The following is a 17,101-nucleotide window of genomic DNA, read 5'->3' on the forward strand; positions in this document are numbered from 1 at the left end:
ACTTCCAGGAATCAGGTTACATAAATGGTTAATCCTGATATTGTGGTGTCATTCTTGAGGTACCTCCTTCATTATTTCTCCTGGGAACAATAAGCAATATTTTTACCTTAGTTACACCTCTGTAAACCCAGTGACCTCAGCAGGGTTGCAAAGGTGTAATTAAAGGAAAAATTTGACACAGTGTGAAAAAATATGTTGCAACCTCTTTAAAATACATTTGCAGAAGTTAATTGGTTAGAAGGGTGAAGGGAGAAAGAGGATGAAGAGGGGGTAATGGCAGTAAGAGGTTACATAGAGGTGGGATTTATTTTTTTTATTCAATTTGTTCCCTGTCAAGTTTATTCAAAAGCTCTTGCTGCAGTAACAAGTGTGACTGTCTAATTCTAGATTATTTGCTGGTATTTGATGCCATTTTATATCCCAAAGCCGTGCATGTTCCCCTCATTGCAGAGAAGGTCCACAAAACCCCAAAATAAATAAAAAAAATAACTCATAATTAAAACTGCACACTTCATTGCAAAATCAAAACTTAGACAACTTCCAAGAAAAATTTTGCTTAGGGACATTTTTTTGTGAAAGGGGCTTGTTTTCCAGTGAATATTAGCCTATTCTTAGCACCAGGTGGTCTTGATTTTTTTAAACCACACACTTAGCTACAGCTCCTGGGCATGTCATGCCATCTAGGTGCATTGTGATGACACAAAAAAGAAGGGGGCTTTGTTAGGCTCTGCTAAAATTACCAGGTGTTAACTCAGCATGCTCAGAACTAGAAGTGATTTTTCAATCCCATGTAACTTTTTGATGTTTTATTCCCCCCCTCCAAACCTAATTAGGGGCCTACTCCTCAGTAAGGACTAATTGCATGTCAGGTTTGGAGGGATTTTGTTCAGTTGTTTAAGTTATTAATGAGGAAAAAATAAAATGCTGGAAAAGTATCTGATTCTTACCAACTTTCCAAAGACCCAAGAATGGCTAATGGGATTTTCTTCAAATTTAAAAACAAACTCCCCTCATCTCTGGGCTAAAGTTAAAGGGAGATTTGGGTGTGAAAGTGGGTGCTTAAAATAAAAATCCTGATGTAATCTTAATTATTTTACAATCATTAATATTATTAATACCACCTAGCTCTATGATAGCACTTTTCAGCAGTAGATTTTAAAGCACTTTTACAGAGGTCAGTATCACTATTCTCATTTTAATGATGGGGAAACTGAAGCACAGAGAGGAAGTCACTTGCCCACCGTCACCCAGCTGTCCAATGATGGAGCCAGGACTAGAACTCAGGTCTCCTGAGTCCCACTCCAGTGTTTTAGCCACCAAGTGGCAATGATATAAAGATTTTTCATAAGGGAAGTGTTTATTATCATGCTATCAACACAAATTGAAAAGTTACAGCTGAAATTTTCAAGAATACAAATACTGTCCCAGTACCTAGCATGTGGCGAACTGCCAGTGGCTATTTATCTAAGCCTTTATACCATGCTCATCTCTGTATTATCTGAGTTATGTGATCATATAGTGAACAATAGATTTGGTGGCCAAAATATTCCAAAAGAGACTAGTGATTTGGGATGCCTGCATTTTTGTATGGCCAACCTGAATTTCAGGATGTGCTGGAGACCCACCTTCTGAAAAATCAGGCCTCTTTAGGTTGTCTGAAGTTGGGCAACAAAAATCTGAAGCATCCAAATTCAGCAGCCACTTTGGAAAAATCTTGGCTCATATCCATTCATAAAACAATCACACAAGGTGGCAAAACTGAGAATGCTATTGCAGCCTTAAATCCAAAGTTTTTTTTACTCCTGAGAAGTCAAGAAAGCTATTGTGCCATTTGCAATTTTTTGGTCACCATACCTGGAACCAAGTATCAGAGGGGTAGCCATGTTAGTCTGTATTCACAAAAACAAAGAGGAGTCCAGTGGCACCTTAAAGACTAACAGATTTATTTGGGCATAAGCTTTTGCAGGTAAAAAACCCCAATTCTTCAGATAGTTTTTAAGGTGCCACCAGACTCCTCGTTGTATACCTGGAATGTGTTTTCTCCTAACCTCTCTAATACTAACCACAGTGTTAGTAGCAATGCTAATGTTCCATACCTCCCAGAGCCATTCTGTATAGTGCTTCCTTTGAAAAGTTGAATCAAAAGTTCCAATAATGCTTGCAACTACTGGTTCTGTAAATCAGTTACCCAGCTATTGACTAGTCACCCACTTTAAAAGCTTGATTGCAGGCGAGCATGGCATCAATTGCCAGTAGATAGGGGAGGCTCATTCTCCTCATACATCAGTTTTATACTATTTTTTCTTCAATTGACTTCACTGGAATTACTGCCTGGTTTACATCAATGTAAGTGGCACAGGACCTGACCTTGGAGCAGAAGACTGTCTGGAATGGCATGCAGACAACTGATCTAGTGGCACTTCGATACCCCAGAAGGGGAGGAATATACAGTGACCTGGATGGAGGGCTGAGCCACAAAGAAGCACTGCAAATCTCAGAGAGTAAGGGGTGGGGGGATGCAGTGCAAACAGTTGTTGGAAGGGAGGTGTCAGACATGAAAGGACCTAATTCTCAGATGGAGCCACAAGGAAGTGCCCCAATGGCGAGTGGACCCTATTACTCCAGGGTTCTGACATCACCTCTCTCCCTCCCCCCATTGCCGTGATCTTGGCATGCCAGAGGTCTGGGTTTAGCTGGGTGTGCCCTGCGGAAGGCACCAACTTTTTCAGGGGCATGTACCAGGTGAGCTGGTTCCCAGGTCTGCTCCTCAGCACTATAGCCTTCCCAATCAATGGAAGTACCACATCTTAGAATCATAGAATATCAGGGTTAGAAGGGACCTCAGAAGGTCATCTATTCCAACCCGCTGCACAAAGCAGGACCAATCCCCAGACAGATTTTTACCCCTAAATGGCCCCCCTCAAGGATTGAACTCACAACCCTGGGTTTAGCAGGCCAATGCTTAAACCACTGAGCTATCCCTCCTCATCATAGCCGGGAATCTATAATCTTGTGGACAAAATACTTTTTCTTGCCCTTGAATCTGAACTGGGGGGGGAGGGGAAGGGTTGTGTTTTGTTAGGGAAAGAATTATCAGACAACAATTTCAGGAGGAAAGCATAAATACAGAATGCAGCTTGAGGGATCAGAGAAGCCAAAGCTTGAAGGTTCATGGATTGATTCGTCTGCAGATTTGGTAAGGACCCACATACTGGTGGTCTAGTTTGCAGATGAGTCAGCCTGTCTTGAGGTATTTGACTAATAGCTCCACCTTCTGTCCCACAGCAACAAAAAGTGGGACTTTGCTGTTGGTGGCAGTCAGCATAATGCTTGTGTTGTCCTGGCTACATCAAGATGTCACTTTAGCTCCCCTTGGGTTTGTGGTATATCGGGTCCACTGCTGCAGGAACAATGGGTGCTGTGGGCAGTGGAGGATGAGAACAGGTGAAAATCATAGATAGCCAAAATATGGGCTCATCTAGAGGTGTGGTCCTCATTATTATATGCAAATTCCACACATGGAATCCGTCATCTTGGTGGAAATTTGTGAAGCACCCTAGTTACTATTCTAGTACTTTGGCTCATCCTTTCTGGTTGGCCATGTTCGCGGATGATAGGTAGTTCAGTAGATATATGAAGACACTCTTCTAGTAAGTGCAACACCTCCTTCTAAACCATGACACAAACTGGGCTCCCCTGTTTGAAGTAGTGTGGTTTGAGAGGCTGTGGACGCAGAAATCATGGGAGATGAGGAAGCAGATGGTGTCCTCAGCAGGGTGAGTTATGTGCAGGGGATAAAAGTGCCATCTTTGTAAGCTGATCCATCACTGTCAAGATAGTACAGCAACCCTTGGATTTAGGGAGTTAGACAATGAAGCCTGCGGTGAACTGGCCTGAGGGCCTTGCAGAGGTCTCAGCACATATTAACATTCCGAAGGATTTAGTTTGAGGTCACTTTATATGGGTGCAGATGTCACATGATCTGACATAAGCCTGAACATCAGACCGCAGTTTTGGCCACAAGAACGATCAACATGTTTGGCTTTTACCTGGCTGAAATGGCTCATCCAAGGGACATCGTGGCATAGGCAAAAAGCTTCCAGACAAGGGTTTTCCTGGGGGGACAAGTATGCTCATAATGATGAAGGAATCAGTCTCTCTGTGTACTTTCAGCTGAAGTCTTTGGTATCAGAGGTTAGGACCTTCTGGACAAAACCCAAGTGTGGTGCCTGGCTGGGAATCCCAGGAACCCTGGTCTGGGAGCCAAAAGGCAGTTGGTTTGGCAGTACTCTGAGCTAAATATCACTATGTACCATTGCCAGGTGATACCTGGGTCATGCTTGGCCAGCCAGGGATTCCAAGTATCCTTTGGAAGGAGAGTGTCGGGATTGGATTAGGCTGAACTGAAAGAATACATGGTGTTCCTCAATTACTGCTTCCAGAGCTGGAGTTTCCTGATTTCCTGATTGCTGACCAGAGGTGGCCATCAACTGTGTCGACCAGATCAGAGGTGTCTTAGATTGTATGGGGAGACCAAGTACTTGGGCTATGGTGGCATCCATGAAATTATTCTCTGCCCCAGAGTCAAAGCCCACTGGAGGGGAAAAAACTATCTGGAGCCCTAAAGTCAGAGTTGTAGCTGCAGCTGTAGGTGAAGGGATGATCTTGAGGAGGTGGGGAGGATGCCTGGAAGGACTTGCCGAGTGAGGTTTCCTATGTTACGCAAGCTCAACCCCCATTAGCAAGGCTAGGCAGGGGCATTTTCCCAAAGCCGCTCAGTTCAGGGCCTGGTCTGGGTAAACAGAAGCCACATGGCCCATGCTGCCACAGTAAAAACCACAAATTATTTTGCCATCACAAATCCAAAGTTACATAGCAAAACGCTTCCTTCTATACATGTTTAGTAACATTTGCATTCCTGACTATACACTGCAACATGTGCTTCATGATTGGCTTGGTTACTTTTCAGGAACCAATCCTTGTGTAGCATACTCTGTCCATGTATAACCTGATCTCTAAATTCCAGGTTTATCTTGTCCATTGTCCCTACCAATTTGTTCCTGCTTATCTTAGCTAGACTGACTCCAGCTTGATGCTTATATAAGCCTTCTAGAAAGTGGAGGCAAGCAACAAGGGCTGGGTTCAATACCTAAGGGTTCCTCTTAACAATACAAAACAGAACTAGTGCAAGCCCCCATTCAGTAATCTGGGAAAACTAAACCCCACCCCTGGGCACTTCTAAGAGGCAATACATCCCTTCTCACAAGCACTGAGTCTATGTATAACAAAAGAAAGCTTTTATTAGAAGGAGAAAGGAATCCACCATTAATTTGAGAAAACACCACAACCACATTCAAAAGTATGTAACCATAAGCCAACCTCCCCACCTCACAGTACATTGGGCAGTGTCCTTTGCCTCAGTTTCCCATTTGCAGAGTGAATGTCCAATGAACAAATGTCCCTTTAACATGCCATTCCCGTTTCCCTCCACTGCATCCTATTCACAACTGGTTGTCTTTGATCAGCAAAGGCTCAGTATTCAGAGGGGGCATTCATGTGGGTTCACCTGCCACCCCTGAAAAGGAGGGGGTGTCAAGCCATGACTCTGCTGCTGCCGCACACCTCTGTGACTGCTTATGTCTGCTGCTGTTATCACTGCCATTGTCTCTGCTGCCACTGCTGGCTGCTTGCTGCTGCTGTTTTCTCTGACACTCGCTGCCACTTCTGTAATGCAGTGTTCTGAAGTTCCACTGCTTAGCCCAGCTCTTAGTGATTTCACTGGGTAGCAGGGAACCTCACAGCTACTACAGCAACTGCACTGTTTTCATTGCAACATTGTCCCCACACTAGACCTAAGGGTTAGCTCTAAGACCAGCTCATCAGTGACTGAGCTCTGGTAATCACTGACCAAAAACAAGGACTCTCCATTGAGCCTAATTGGCTATGTCTTTCAACACTGAAGAGGGGAGGGCCAAATGGTGTCAAGGATTCTTTAAGCAGATGCTACAGGTGGCCTGAGCAAACAGTAATGCCCAAGGATCAGATGGGTCAAAGGGCAGTCCAGATCAGTGGTCAGAGTTCACACAAGCGGCCCTGTCAAGGCTGATTCCCCACTCTGGCACTTTGAGTGCAGAAGGTGGGGGCCCGCAAGGATTCTAAAAATTAATACTGGCCACTCCAGGCTTGTATTAAACTCCCAAGGTTACAGACTTTCTCTGACCTTGGATGCGTAGATGCTGCCACCACCCAAGTGCAAAAAAACCCCTTTGGACCCAGGAAGGTGCACGTGGGAATTCCTTCCTGTGGGGTACCCTCAAGCCCTTTCACCCCCACCTGCCCCCCGGGGAATAGCTGAGAAAGAAAACAAAGGAAATTACCTGTTGCCACCAGCTAATTAAACAACATGTACACAAGCCTCTTAGGACAAAAAATCCAATTCTGTTCTTAAAAACAAAAAGAAAGAAAATACAGCTGGAAATTCAGGCTATTGCTAGATTTAAAAAAAAAACAGTTACAAGGATTAAGCATTAAGAAGAACTGTCTTGAGGTCCAGCTTAAAGGTTACAAGCAAAACAAAAGCATTTGGGGTTAGCACAGAGGAGTCCACAAGCCATAAAGAAATATAAAAGAGATAACCCTAATAGCCTCTTCCTAGACATTTCCTGATCTACTTACATATCTGGGGGTTTCAAGTAAGTAGTTTCTAGGTATGATTTAGATGACTTTGCATACCTGGCCCCAAGCTTCTTATAGCATAGTTCCAGCCCTGTCTCTGCTTCTTCCCAAGAACAACAGACAGACAGACAAAAGGGAAGTTTTTTTCCCAATTTTAAAAAGTTCAAGCCTTCCCATTGGTCAGGTGCCCACTCCCTTCCTTTTACCTATGCAGGGAGACTTTTTAACCCTTTGCAGGTAAAGCAAGTAGAGAACAACTACTAAGAGGAATTTTATGGCTGACTGGGTGTCCATAAAAGGGAGCTACCTACCCCCCACGCCTTTTATTTATTACAGGTCTGATAGCCAGGAGATCCAATTCAAGGGGAACGTATAGCAAGGCAGAGTCAAACAGTGTCCAAGAAACAACCAGCACAGAATGGCTTATTGCTCAAACAAGGCCAGAAAGGAAGCAGGAAGTTTATATACTGTGACCAGGTAATCAGGATCAAGACTATTTGGCCTATCAGGAAGCAGGTCATGGAACCCTAGAAGCTGGTTTACCCAAGTCTGTGAATTCCACGGTAATTCAATAATTTGGTATTGCATGACAGCTAAGACTGTTTCCCAATAACCCTGTGGGCCTGGGTTTGAGACAAGTGTTGTGATACCTATGCCATTAATTATGCTTATAGTTATAAAGATTTTCCTACTGTCTAACCTAAATTTCCTTTGCTGCAGAATAAGCTGATTACTTTTTACCCTACCATTGGCAGACGTGGAGAACAACTGATCAGAATCCTCTATATCAGTGCTTCTCAAAGCCGGTCCGCCACTTGTTCAGGGAAAGCCCCTGGCGGTCCGGGCCGGTTTGTTTACCTGCCGCGTCCGCAGGTTCGGCCGATCGCGGCTCCCACTGGCCGCGGTTCGCCGCTCCAGGCCAATGGGGGCTGCGGGAAGCGGCGTGAGCCGAGGGATGTGCTGGCCGCAGCTTCCCGCAGTCCCCATTGGCCTGGAGCGGCGAACCGCGGCCAGTGGGAGCTGCGATCGGCCGAACCTGCGGACGCGGCAGGTAAACAAACTGGCCCGGACCACCAGGGGCTTTCCCTGCTCAAGTGGCGGACCGGCTTTGAGAAGCACTGCTCTATATGACAACCTTTTATATATTTAAAGACTGCTGTATTTCAAGTCCTAAACAAAATAACCAAGAGTAGTTTAAGTTTAGCAGTTTTCAGTATCCATAAAAAACGCCCAACCACGAGTTTACAAGATTTTCCAATCTACAAAGGCACAGTTTTAAGATAAATAAAGTACGTACTGGATGCCACCAAGTGGTAGCTGTTATCACATACCAATATCCTTGGCATTATCCATTTTAAGCCAGCACTTCAACTTCAGGAAATATTGATTTAATGTTACAAAAGTTAGTGTCCTGATACAGCAGTTTTTTGGGAACAGGATACTACTGCTGGGGAAAGAGATAAAATATTCCAGTAGGGTCAAATTCTATTCCTACTTTCATGGCAAAACTTCCATAGGCAGCAGGTTTAAAACAAACAAAAGGAAGTATTTTTTCACACAATGCAGTCAACCTGTGGAACTCCTTGCCAGAGGATGTTGTGAAGGCCAAGACTATAACAGGGTTCAAAAAAGAACTAGATAAGTTCATGGAGCATGGGTCCATCAATGGCTATTAGCAAAGATGAGCAGGGATGGTGTCCCTAACCTATGTTTGCCAGAAGCTGGGAATGGGCAACAGGGGATGGATCACTTGATGATTACCTGTTCTGTTCATTCCCTCATTGGCCACTGTGGGAAGACAGGATACTGGGCTAGATGGACCTTTGGTCTGACCCAATATAGCCGTTCTTATGTTCTTATTTTTTTCTAATGAACTTGTTTTTAAATAAAACACCCTTGTGACACTCTGTACCTCAAAGTAGCAACCTGGAGCCCCCATATTCACCACTGTGAATTATATGTTTTTTTACAATGCATGCCTTGTGAGGTATCATTTGAAGAGTCTTGATCTGTTGAACATTAATATTCTGTTGGATTGTATGTACTATCATTGTATGTGAAGTTATGAAGTATTACTATATGTGTTACTGAAATGTGTTGTAAGGCTGGGAACACCCACAACCAGCCTTTCAGTTACAACAAAGGAGTAGCCATCAATAGCCAGCATTAATGGCTCATCCAGACACAATCCACTATCCTACAGAGGAGGAGGCACATATGCCCTGGGCGCAGACTCACCCATGTCACAGCAAAGCTCTTTCCAGCAAACTGGAAAAAGTATAAAAGAGAGACAGTGACATCATCACTTGGCCTTTTTCTCCTCCCTTCCCCCCATCTCAACAATAAGGTCTGGAGGAAAAAGACTTTGAACTGGGGAAGATTGGTCCCTAGCTGGAAGTTAGTCCCGGCATGTGGATTAAGGAACTGCAACCTGCTTGTACCATCTATTAGGATGAGAAAAGCTGTGTGATTCAATTTTTGCTTAGACTAAAAATTTAGGATTTAGCAAGCGTGTTTACTTATTTTCTTAAGGTAACTATCTCTGACCTTTATGCCTACCATTTATAATCACTTAAAATCTATCTTTCTACAGTTAATAAATCTGTTTTATATTTTACCTAAAACAGTGTATTTTGGTTGAAGTGCTTGGGAAATCTCAAGTCAGTTTACAAAGGCTAGTGTGTGTCCACTCCACACTGAGGGAGAGGTGAACTACTTAATGAACTTGCACTGCCCAAGGGAGCCTTGAGCAGTGTAAGACAGTACAGTCCCGAGGTGCAAGACTGGGGAGCTGGGGGCAATTGGCTGGAGCCTCTCTATTGAGGCAGCCCAAGTTGGTGGGATAGAGGGCTCAAGAGTCCCACAGTCCACGTTGCACTCCGGGGACCCCGTCACAACCCTGAACCTGGAACCGATAACTACTACATTAGCAAATAATTGCTCCCAGAACCTGTCTCTTGATCCTGAGAAAAAAAGACAGAAATATTGCTGGTCAAGACCCATGGTTCAAGCAAGGGAACTGTAGGGTCCTCTTCTCAAAAAATGAACAAAAATACAAGGGAGAGAGCTGGGGAGGGGGGATTTAAAAACCAACATAGAAGTTGTTGAAGCTAGAATGGCAATAGCAGAGTTCACCTGGAATTACATTTTTTATGCTCATTTTAAGAATGTCAGGCACCTACATACTACTGTGATTGATGTGGCTCAAATTTGATAGAAAGATGGAGAGGTTGCTGCCATAGCTACATCTGCAAATAGAATAATAATAAACTTAAAGAATGTAAGAGAATATGTAAGAAAACTTCTGCAAATTTAAAAAAATAATTCAACTTGAAATAAGAACATTCTTATAAAGTTATAAAACATAAAAACAATATGTGCTGGGTCAAAAGGGGCAGTCAGACCAACACGTATACAACAGACCAATACTGTATAAGACCCTGATAATGCAAGCTAATCCTTGCAGATGGACCTCTGTGCCCATGTGGATCAGTTTGTAGTAACGCACCTTGACCTATTCCATTATCTGAAATGAAGGTGATTGTATGTTGCAGTGATGTTCTACATATATATCCAGGATATGCTAACTACTGAAATGCTGCTACATTCCAGTCCAGAGGTGTTTGCACTTCAATGGTGGTTGAAATGATTTCTGGATTGCCAGATTCTGCCCTGGTTTATGTGCTTGAGGCTTGCACACAAGGGGTTCCTTGTGATGATGGACAACTGTTTGCCATTGCTGAAAGACTCCTAGCATCCCTCAAGGAGATCATATCTCCATATTGTTCAACATCCGGGGTATGGGTCTGATTCAAAAATGCTAGTCCAGTCAGTGGGAATCTTTCTTTGACTTCAATGGGCTTTGGGTAAGAGTGTATGTGAGGCCTATTGATGAGAACATTTCTAAACTCGGGGTTAGACGATCCTCAATAGAGATCAGATACACAGCTGTATATCTCTTGCAGGAATGCTGCAAATTCTCTCTGTACTCTGGATGGTAGTGCCAGCTGGATGTCAGAGCTACCTTGTCCTCAGCCCTAGAAAAAGAGACGTATGTGGCTGGTGGATAGAAGTTGTCATTATTAGGATACAGAATCGTCCTTTATGTCTTATACAGGGGACTGGCTGGGAGGCAATGAGTCTTGGCATCATTCAGTCTCACTCTTACCCTAGAAAGGCGTTGGGGGAGGGCCAGGCTCAGCAGCCCGGGCCGTGGGCGGCGCTCGGTGTCCATGGGAACTGGGTGTAAGCGGAGTGTGCGCCGCGGCTCCCCTTCGCTCCCGGCCGCCATCATGATGCTAGGCCGCGGGCTGGACGCCAGGTAAGTGCGGTGCCCCCTGCCCCGGGGGCCTAGAATGGCGCTTCCCCTCCCTCGCCCGCGTCTGGCCGAGAGGTCTGGGCTGTTGGAGCGCGGGGAGGGGGGTAGACAAAGCCCTCGCTATTGGGGCGCGGAGGGGGGCAGGCAGACGGAGTCCCGTTAGTGGGAGGAGGGGCGGGAGAGGGGGCAGAGTCCCTCCCTGTTATTTGTGACTAGGCTTGGGGGAGAGGGAAGAAGGGAGAGTTTGGCTCTTTGGCTTCTCCAGTCCTGATTTGTGACCCATCAGCCCCAGGCTTTTGAGACAGGGTGCCCTGAGGTTTGGGGGTGCTGGGTTTATTGTCTTCAGATTAGCTGTTTTATATTTGTCTAAGGGGATGAATCCAGTCTTTATGTTGTGTTTTAATTTAAGGGGGGGGGTTGCCACAAATAGTTTTTTTAAAAATCTAAATAAAATAGTTTGGGTCGGGTAACAGGATGTTCAAAGTGAAAATAAAGCCGGCTCTATTCCAACAAAAAAGTTACCTGCACCTATACATGACCAATCTCGTCCACTCATCCCAGCTGTCTGTTTTAAGCCATTTCATACTGTGCCCATCACTATAAAGTCTAGGCAACAAAATGTATCTAGGTTTAGTATTCTGGGATAAAATGAAGAGTAGTTGCTAATATAATCAAGCCTTGTGGTGTCCATCCTTTTGTGGCCTTTAAGTAGCATTTTTAAAAACAAACTAACCTTTTCACACCTTCCTTTAAGGAAATATAATTCCTATCTCTCAGAATTGAATGCTGTTCACATGGGGAAACTGTAGGCACAAAGTTGCTGAATGTCACTCTCATTACTTGATGGGTGGAGGTGGTTGTTATATGTAAAGAGCGTCAGATGGTTCAATAGGAGAGGGGAGGGACCCCACATTGGAGATTATTTTTAGATTAGTGTTAATTGTGGAAGAAAGATTTTTATGATGGGCTTTTAAATGAGTTTTTTTATACTCTCACTCAGTTTGTGAAATATTCCTTATTTAGATGGTAGCAGACTTGAGAAAACCATTGGGAGCTAAGAGACTATCCCCTGGTATTTGTCTTTAAAAGAAAACAACCTCCCTACCTCAAATTGTGCCTGCTTACTTTGAGGTAACATAAACTGATCTTCCTCTGCAATGGTATTTTCTTCTGAAAGACTTAGCATAACACACATGTTCATTTTCAGCATGTATTTTCACATATCTGTCTTGTCAAGAAAATATAGACTGAGAGACAATACTTTGGTCTTGAAGTACTGAATTTGCTTTGACTTTTCTGGGTTTGGAAGGTTGGTGACAGTGGTCAAAATTAAGAGCCAGGATCATTTCAGGCTGTTAGAATCGCAACTTACACAAATGAAAGAAGTTTTAAATTTTTCCTCCAAATAAGTGAGATGTGAACAAATTCCAAGGCTAAGGATCTTGTCCTGTGTTGCTAATAACATAGGGCCTGATCTTCCATACCCTAGCAAGCACAGTGTTTGAGCAGTTTTATTGGGGCCAATGGGACTTCTTACAGTACTCTGCAATTGGTAGTTAACATTTGCAGAATTGTGTCTGTAGCATATTGTTGTGGGCACCAAGCAATGGAATGAATCTGATGAGAATCATATGAACTTCAGCAGCAGTAGAATTATGTTGCCAGTAGCATTGAAGTGCTACTATATAGTGATATGTAGGACCAGCAGAGGTGAGACCCTCAACTGAAGGCACTCATTAAACAGATAGGAGGAGGAGGAGACTGAAGTATCAAGCAAAATATTAATGCCAACCGAATAAGTCTTGACTTCAATATATAGAGTGGTTTAAGAAGATTAATAAGTATAAACCAGGGATCGGCAACCTTTGGCACGCAGCCCTTCAGGGAAATCCGCTGGCAGGCCGGAACGGTTTGTTTACCTGCAGTGTTCGCAGGTTTGACAGATCGCAGCTGCCATGGTTCACCGTTCCAGGCCAGCTGGGGCTGCGGGAAGCGGTGTGGGCTGAGGGATGTGCTGGCCGCCGCTTCCTGCAGCCCCATTGGCCTGGAACGGTGAACTGCTGCCAGTGGGAGTTGCGATCGGCCGAACCTGCGGATGCTGCAGGTAAACAAACCGTCCCGGCTCGCCAGCGGATTTCCCTGATGGGCCGCGTGTCAAAAGTTGCCGATCCTTGGTATAAAATATGCAGGTGTTTGGTTGGAAGTTGAAATTTAAGTCCCACTCATAACCCATCATTAGCTTGAGTTTCTGAATTAATAAACTTCTGATCAAATACATAGCTATTATATTAGTATTAAAATTTGTACTCATATAAAAAGCAAAATATAACCAATTAAAGTAATTTACATATACATTATTTTACCCTTATGGTTAATACATTCAATGTAAGATGTTGATATGTGAAAATTTACCTTGCATGTTTTTGACAACCCACCCTGTTTCACAAGACCATACCTATGAACTCTAAGGATGTTAGGTAGAGAAGGTACCTGCTTCAAGGACTTCCTAAGCTCTATTGGAGCATATATTGTTTGAGTTCCATTGAGCAGGCATATTTTTCTGTAAATACCCCTCCTCCCACCTAACCAAAGGGCTCACATAAAATGTTATGCACCAGTGTTTTACCCTGCAACATTTTATGTTGTTGGTATTGCATAATTAATACTTTCTTTGTTTGCTATTGTGATGGAGATAGCATTGTTAATATTTCTTACAATTAGGCTTTTTATTTTTTGTTTTGTTTAAATAACTAATACTCTTTGTGCTAGATTTTATTTACCTCTTGTGAAAGTTAGAACCATTAAAACTAAGGCCCTGATCCTGCAATCGACATAAGCAGAGCCCTATGCCTGTGCAGTACCCCATAAAAGTTAAGTTCTTTTCTGGTACTATGCCTGCCTCAATGTCTCACTGCTGATTTTTGTGGGGTTTACGTTCATATTTTCCTCTTTTAAAATACTTTTTCTCCTCTGCTGCTGTGTGAAAAACCTGCATTAAAACAGGAGAAACATACTAACAATACAAAACAAACATTGAAAATGACTATACCCAAACTGTTGTCAATTGAATACAGTTAAAAACAAGGGGAAAAACTCTTTATTCTTTCAGTTATAGTAAATTAGGTATAACATTTGTAAGTTTAAAAAAATTCAGACAAGTGAGGCAGGGTTTGTTTGTTTTTTTAATTGATTATGTCCTTTAAGTCACTGAGACTTCTAAAATACTGAATGGATTTACTTCAAATGATAATAAAGATGGATCTTTACATAAGTGGTGTAATTTCGTTTGTATTCAGTATTTGCTGTCATGCCTAACAAATTTTTTAAACTTGCACTTTGAAAAATTGAAATGAGCCTAACTATGGAGTTGGTATTGAGGACTTCAGGGGAAAAAATGAGTTCCTGAATCTGATAGACTTTGTTTACTTCTATAGTTACAACACTTTACTTTCAAAACCAATGCACACTGGCACTTTTGAGTAGATTCCAAGGAAAGATCACTAGTCTGTGAATCAAGAGACCTGGCTTTTTGTTCCCAGTCACATACTTGCTGTGTGTGAGTTAGGATAAATCAATTCACCACTTTGTGCCTCAGTTTTTCCATCTGTAAAATGGGGATATGGATACTCGGATTCTTTGAAAAGGGCTTTGAGAACTACAGATGAAAAAGGTGTTTCCATCCATCCACCTATTCCAATAACATGTTCTACTACCCAGTGACAGATAGACATTCAGATACTTGCATGTAATTTCTAATAATGGTTTAACATTCACACATTAATGTATTGGGGAATTTTTATATCTTAAGAGATTGGGGTGGTTTTGTGGTTATGGTCCTGGACTAGGACTCAGGAGGCCTGGGTTCAGTTCCTGGCTCTTCCACAGACTTCCTGTCAATCTTGGGCAACTAAGTTAAGTGAGACCACTCATGCTTAAATTTAAGCTTGTGTGTAAGTGTCTGGGGCTTTCATTTCTCTGGGACAGATTTTTAAATGTATGGAGGTGTCTAAAGATGCAGATAGATCGCTTTTGAGATTTCCAAAGCATCTAACTGCATAGGAATTTTATGAAGATTTTCTCAAGTATATAGATGTATCTGGTTTGGCTCTTCAGTTACTGTATTTTTACTTTTTAAAGTTCAGTTTGGTGAGTCTTAGGCTAAAATTAAATTAAATTAATGGAGCTATCCTATCTCCTAGAACTGGAAGGGACCTTGAAAGGTCATTGAGTCCAGCCCCCTGCCTTCACTAGCAGGACCAAGTACTGATTTTGCCCCAGATCCCTAAGTGGCCCCCTCAAGGATTGAACTCACAACCCTGGGTTTAGCAGGCCAATGCTCACACCACTGAGCTATCCCTCCCCCCAGCTGAAATATAAATCTCAATTTTTTATTATTTTATTTGTCTTTTTTTTAGATAAGCAAACACCACATCGGAATATTAAGTATAATTTTCCTCTAGTAAATTTCCATTTTGCCGAGAAGTAAAATGACCAATTTGAAATATTTATGGTATAGTGATGACAGTACTGTCAAACCTGTTTAATCTGTATGTATTGTAATCATATTGGTTTTTTTGCTTGTTTTTCATTTTTCCTTGGTTTCTAGGGACAATCAAACTAGACAAGTACGAGAGGCTGTTTCAAATGTGGAAAAACATTTTGGTGAATTGTGCCAAATATTTGCTGCATATGTACGTAAAACTGCTAGACTACGAGACAAAGCAGACCTGCTAGTAAATGAAATATATGCATATGCAGCTACAGAGACACCAAGCTTAAAACTTGGATTGAAAAATTTTGCAGATGAATTTTCCAAACTTCAAGATTATCGTCAAGCAGAGGTATAGAATTAAAGCTGTGCATGTTGTGCTTGCAAACTTATCTTTTTAATACAATTACCATAATGTATACCTTGGTTCTCTCTTAAGACTGAGGGAAATCACTTTTAAATGCATTAGTAACAAATGTGTTAGGAACAAAGCAAAATAAGCCCCACCAACTTTCATAGTTTACCCTACTAGTGACCTTTCTGCAGACCTAGGCCCCAATTGTGAAGTGCCTTAGGCTCATGCTTAACTTCATGCCTTGTGAATAGTCCCCCTGAGTAGCTTCTCACACCTTTTGAAGAATGAGGGACAGATAACAGGTCTTCAGTGGAGATGAGAAGAGCCAATGGATTTTATTGGGCTATAGATTATGCTTAATAAATATTTGTTTTTTGGTTTTGTGACGTGGGCTGTCTTCTGGAAACTGGAATGATACTGTAAGTCATTTCTTCTGCAAAATCTATTAAATGTTATTTGTGTTTCTTTTTTCCATGTTGCTTTGTACTCCCAAAATTAGGCTCCTGAAAAGAATTATGCAGATGATTAACTTTTCACACGTGAATAGTCTCTTTGATTTCAATGCGATGACTCATATGAGTCAAGTTAAACACATAATTTTTTTTTTTTTTTTCAGGATCAGGGCCCTAAGAATAGTTTGACACTGTCCTGAAATAGGTCATATTACCTAGATGAGTTTGGTTCATGATTTTAAGTTCACTCTAAACAAAGCTTATTTTGATGTTAAAAGGTAACATGCGAAAGAGAAAAAGTGGCCATCTATTTATTGGGATGGGGATGTTCTCCATTCATTATAATACCTAAAAAAGCCTCAATGTGTTTTAAAGTTGTTGGTTTTTTTGCTCATATTTTGAATTAGAATTCAGGTATTGTTCACTTTGTTATAAGTTATTGTAGACAGGTGGGAAATGGGTGAGTTTATGACATCAAATGTATCAAGGAAGAGAGGTATTGATCCCGCAGTGGATCTGCAAGGGTCAACCATGGCACTAGCATGGAGCTCCACTGACTTCAGTGAGTCTCTACACGTGTGCAAGAGTCCAGCCACATGAATCTAATTGCAGGATTGGGGCATAATTAGAATGCAATGGATTTTTATTCAGCTTGTTTAAAATTCTGTTTTAAGCTAACACCTATTTAACTAAAACTTCTGGGAGTTTATTAAGGATACCTCTTACCCCTTTACTAAAGAGCTCAGAAAGCTCCTACTTCATTTTGAGTCACCAAGGAGTACGCTAACTGAAAAGGGGAATGCAATTGTAGA

At 42.3% G+C, this 17,101-nt stretch overlaps 1 protein-coding gene across 2 annotated transcripts in view; it reads left to right on the forward strand.

Moving 5' to 3' along the window:
- Nucleotides 1-10,907: 10,907 nt before the first annotated feature.
- The window catches only part of FAM92A (family with sequence similarity 92 member A), a 35,354-nt gene continuing 29,160 nt past the window's right edge, over nucleotides 10,908-17,101 (forward strand). The window contains exons 1-2 of one of the 2 annotated variants that reach the window (XM_026662986.1): nucleotides 10,908-10,996; nucleotides 15,600-15,834. In XM_026662986.1, coding sequence (XP_026518771.1) covers nucleotides 10,908-10,996; nucleotides 15,600-15,834 — 324 coding nt within the window. The remainder of the gene's footprint in view (nucleotides 10,997-15,599; nucleotides 15,835-17,101) is intronic. The other variant, XM_026662989.1, reaches the window with a different exon arrangement.

This window comes from Terrapene carolina, unplaced genomic scaffold (genome assembly GCF_002925995.2).
Source record: "Terrapene carolina triunguis isolate 2854851 unplaced genomic scaffold, T_m_triunguis-2.0 Scaffold58, whole genome shotgun sequence".
Classification (NCBI taxonomy): domain Eukaryota; kingdom Metazoa; phylum Chordata; order Testudines; family Emydidae; genus Terrapene; species Terrapene triunguis.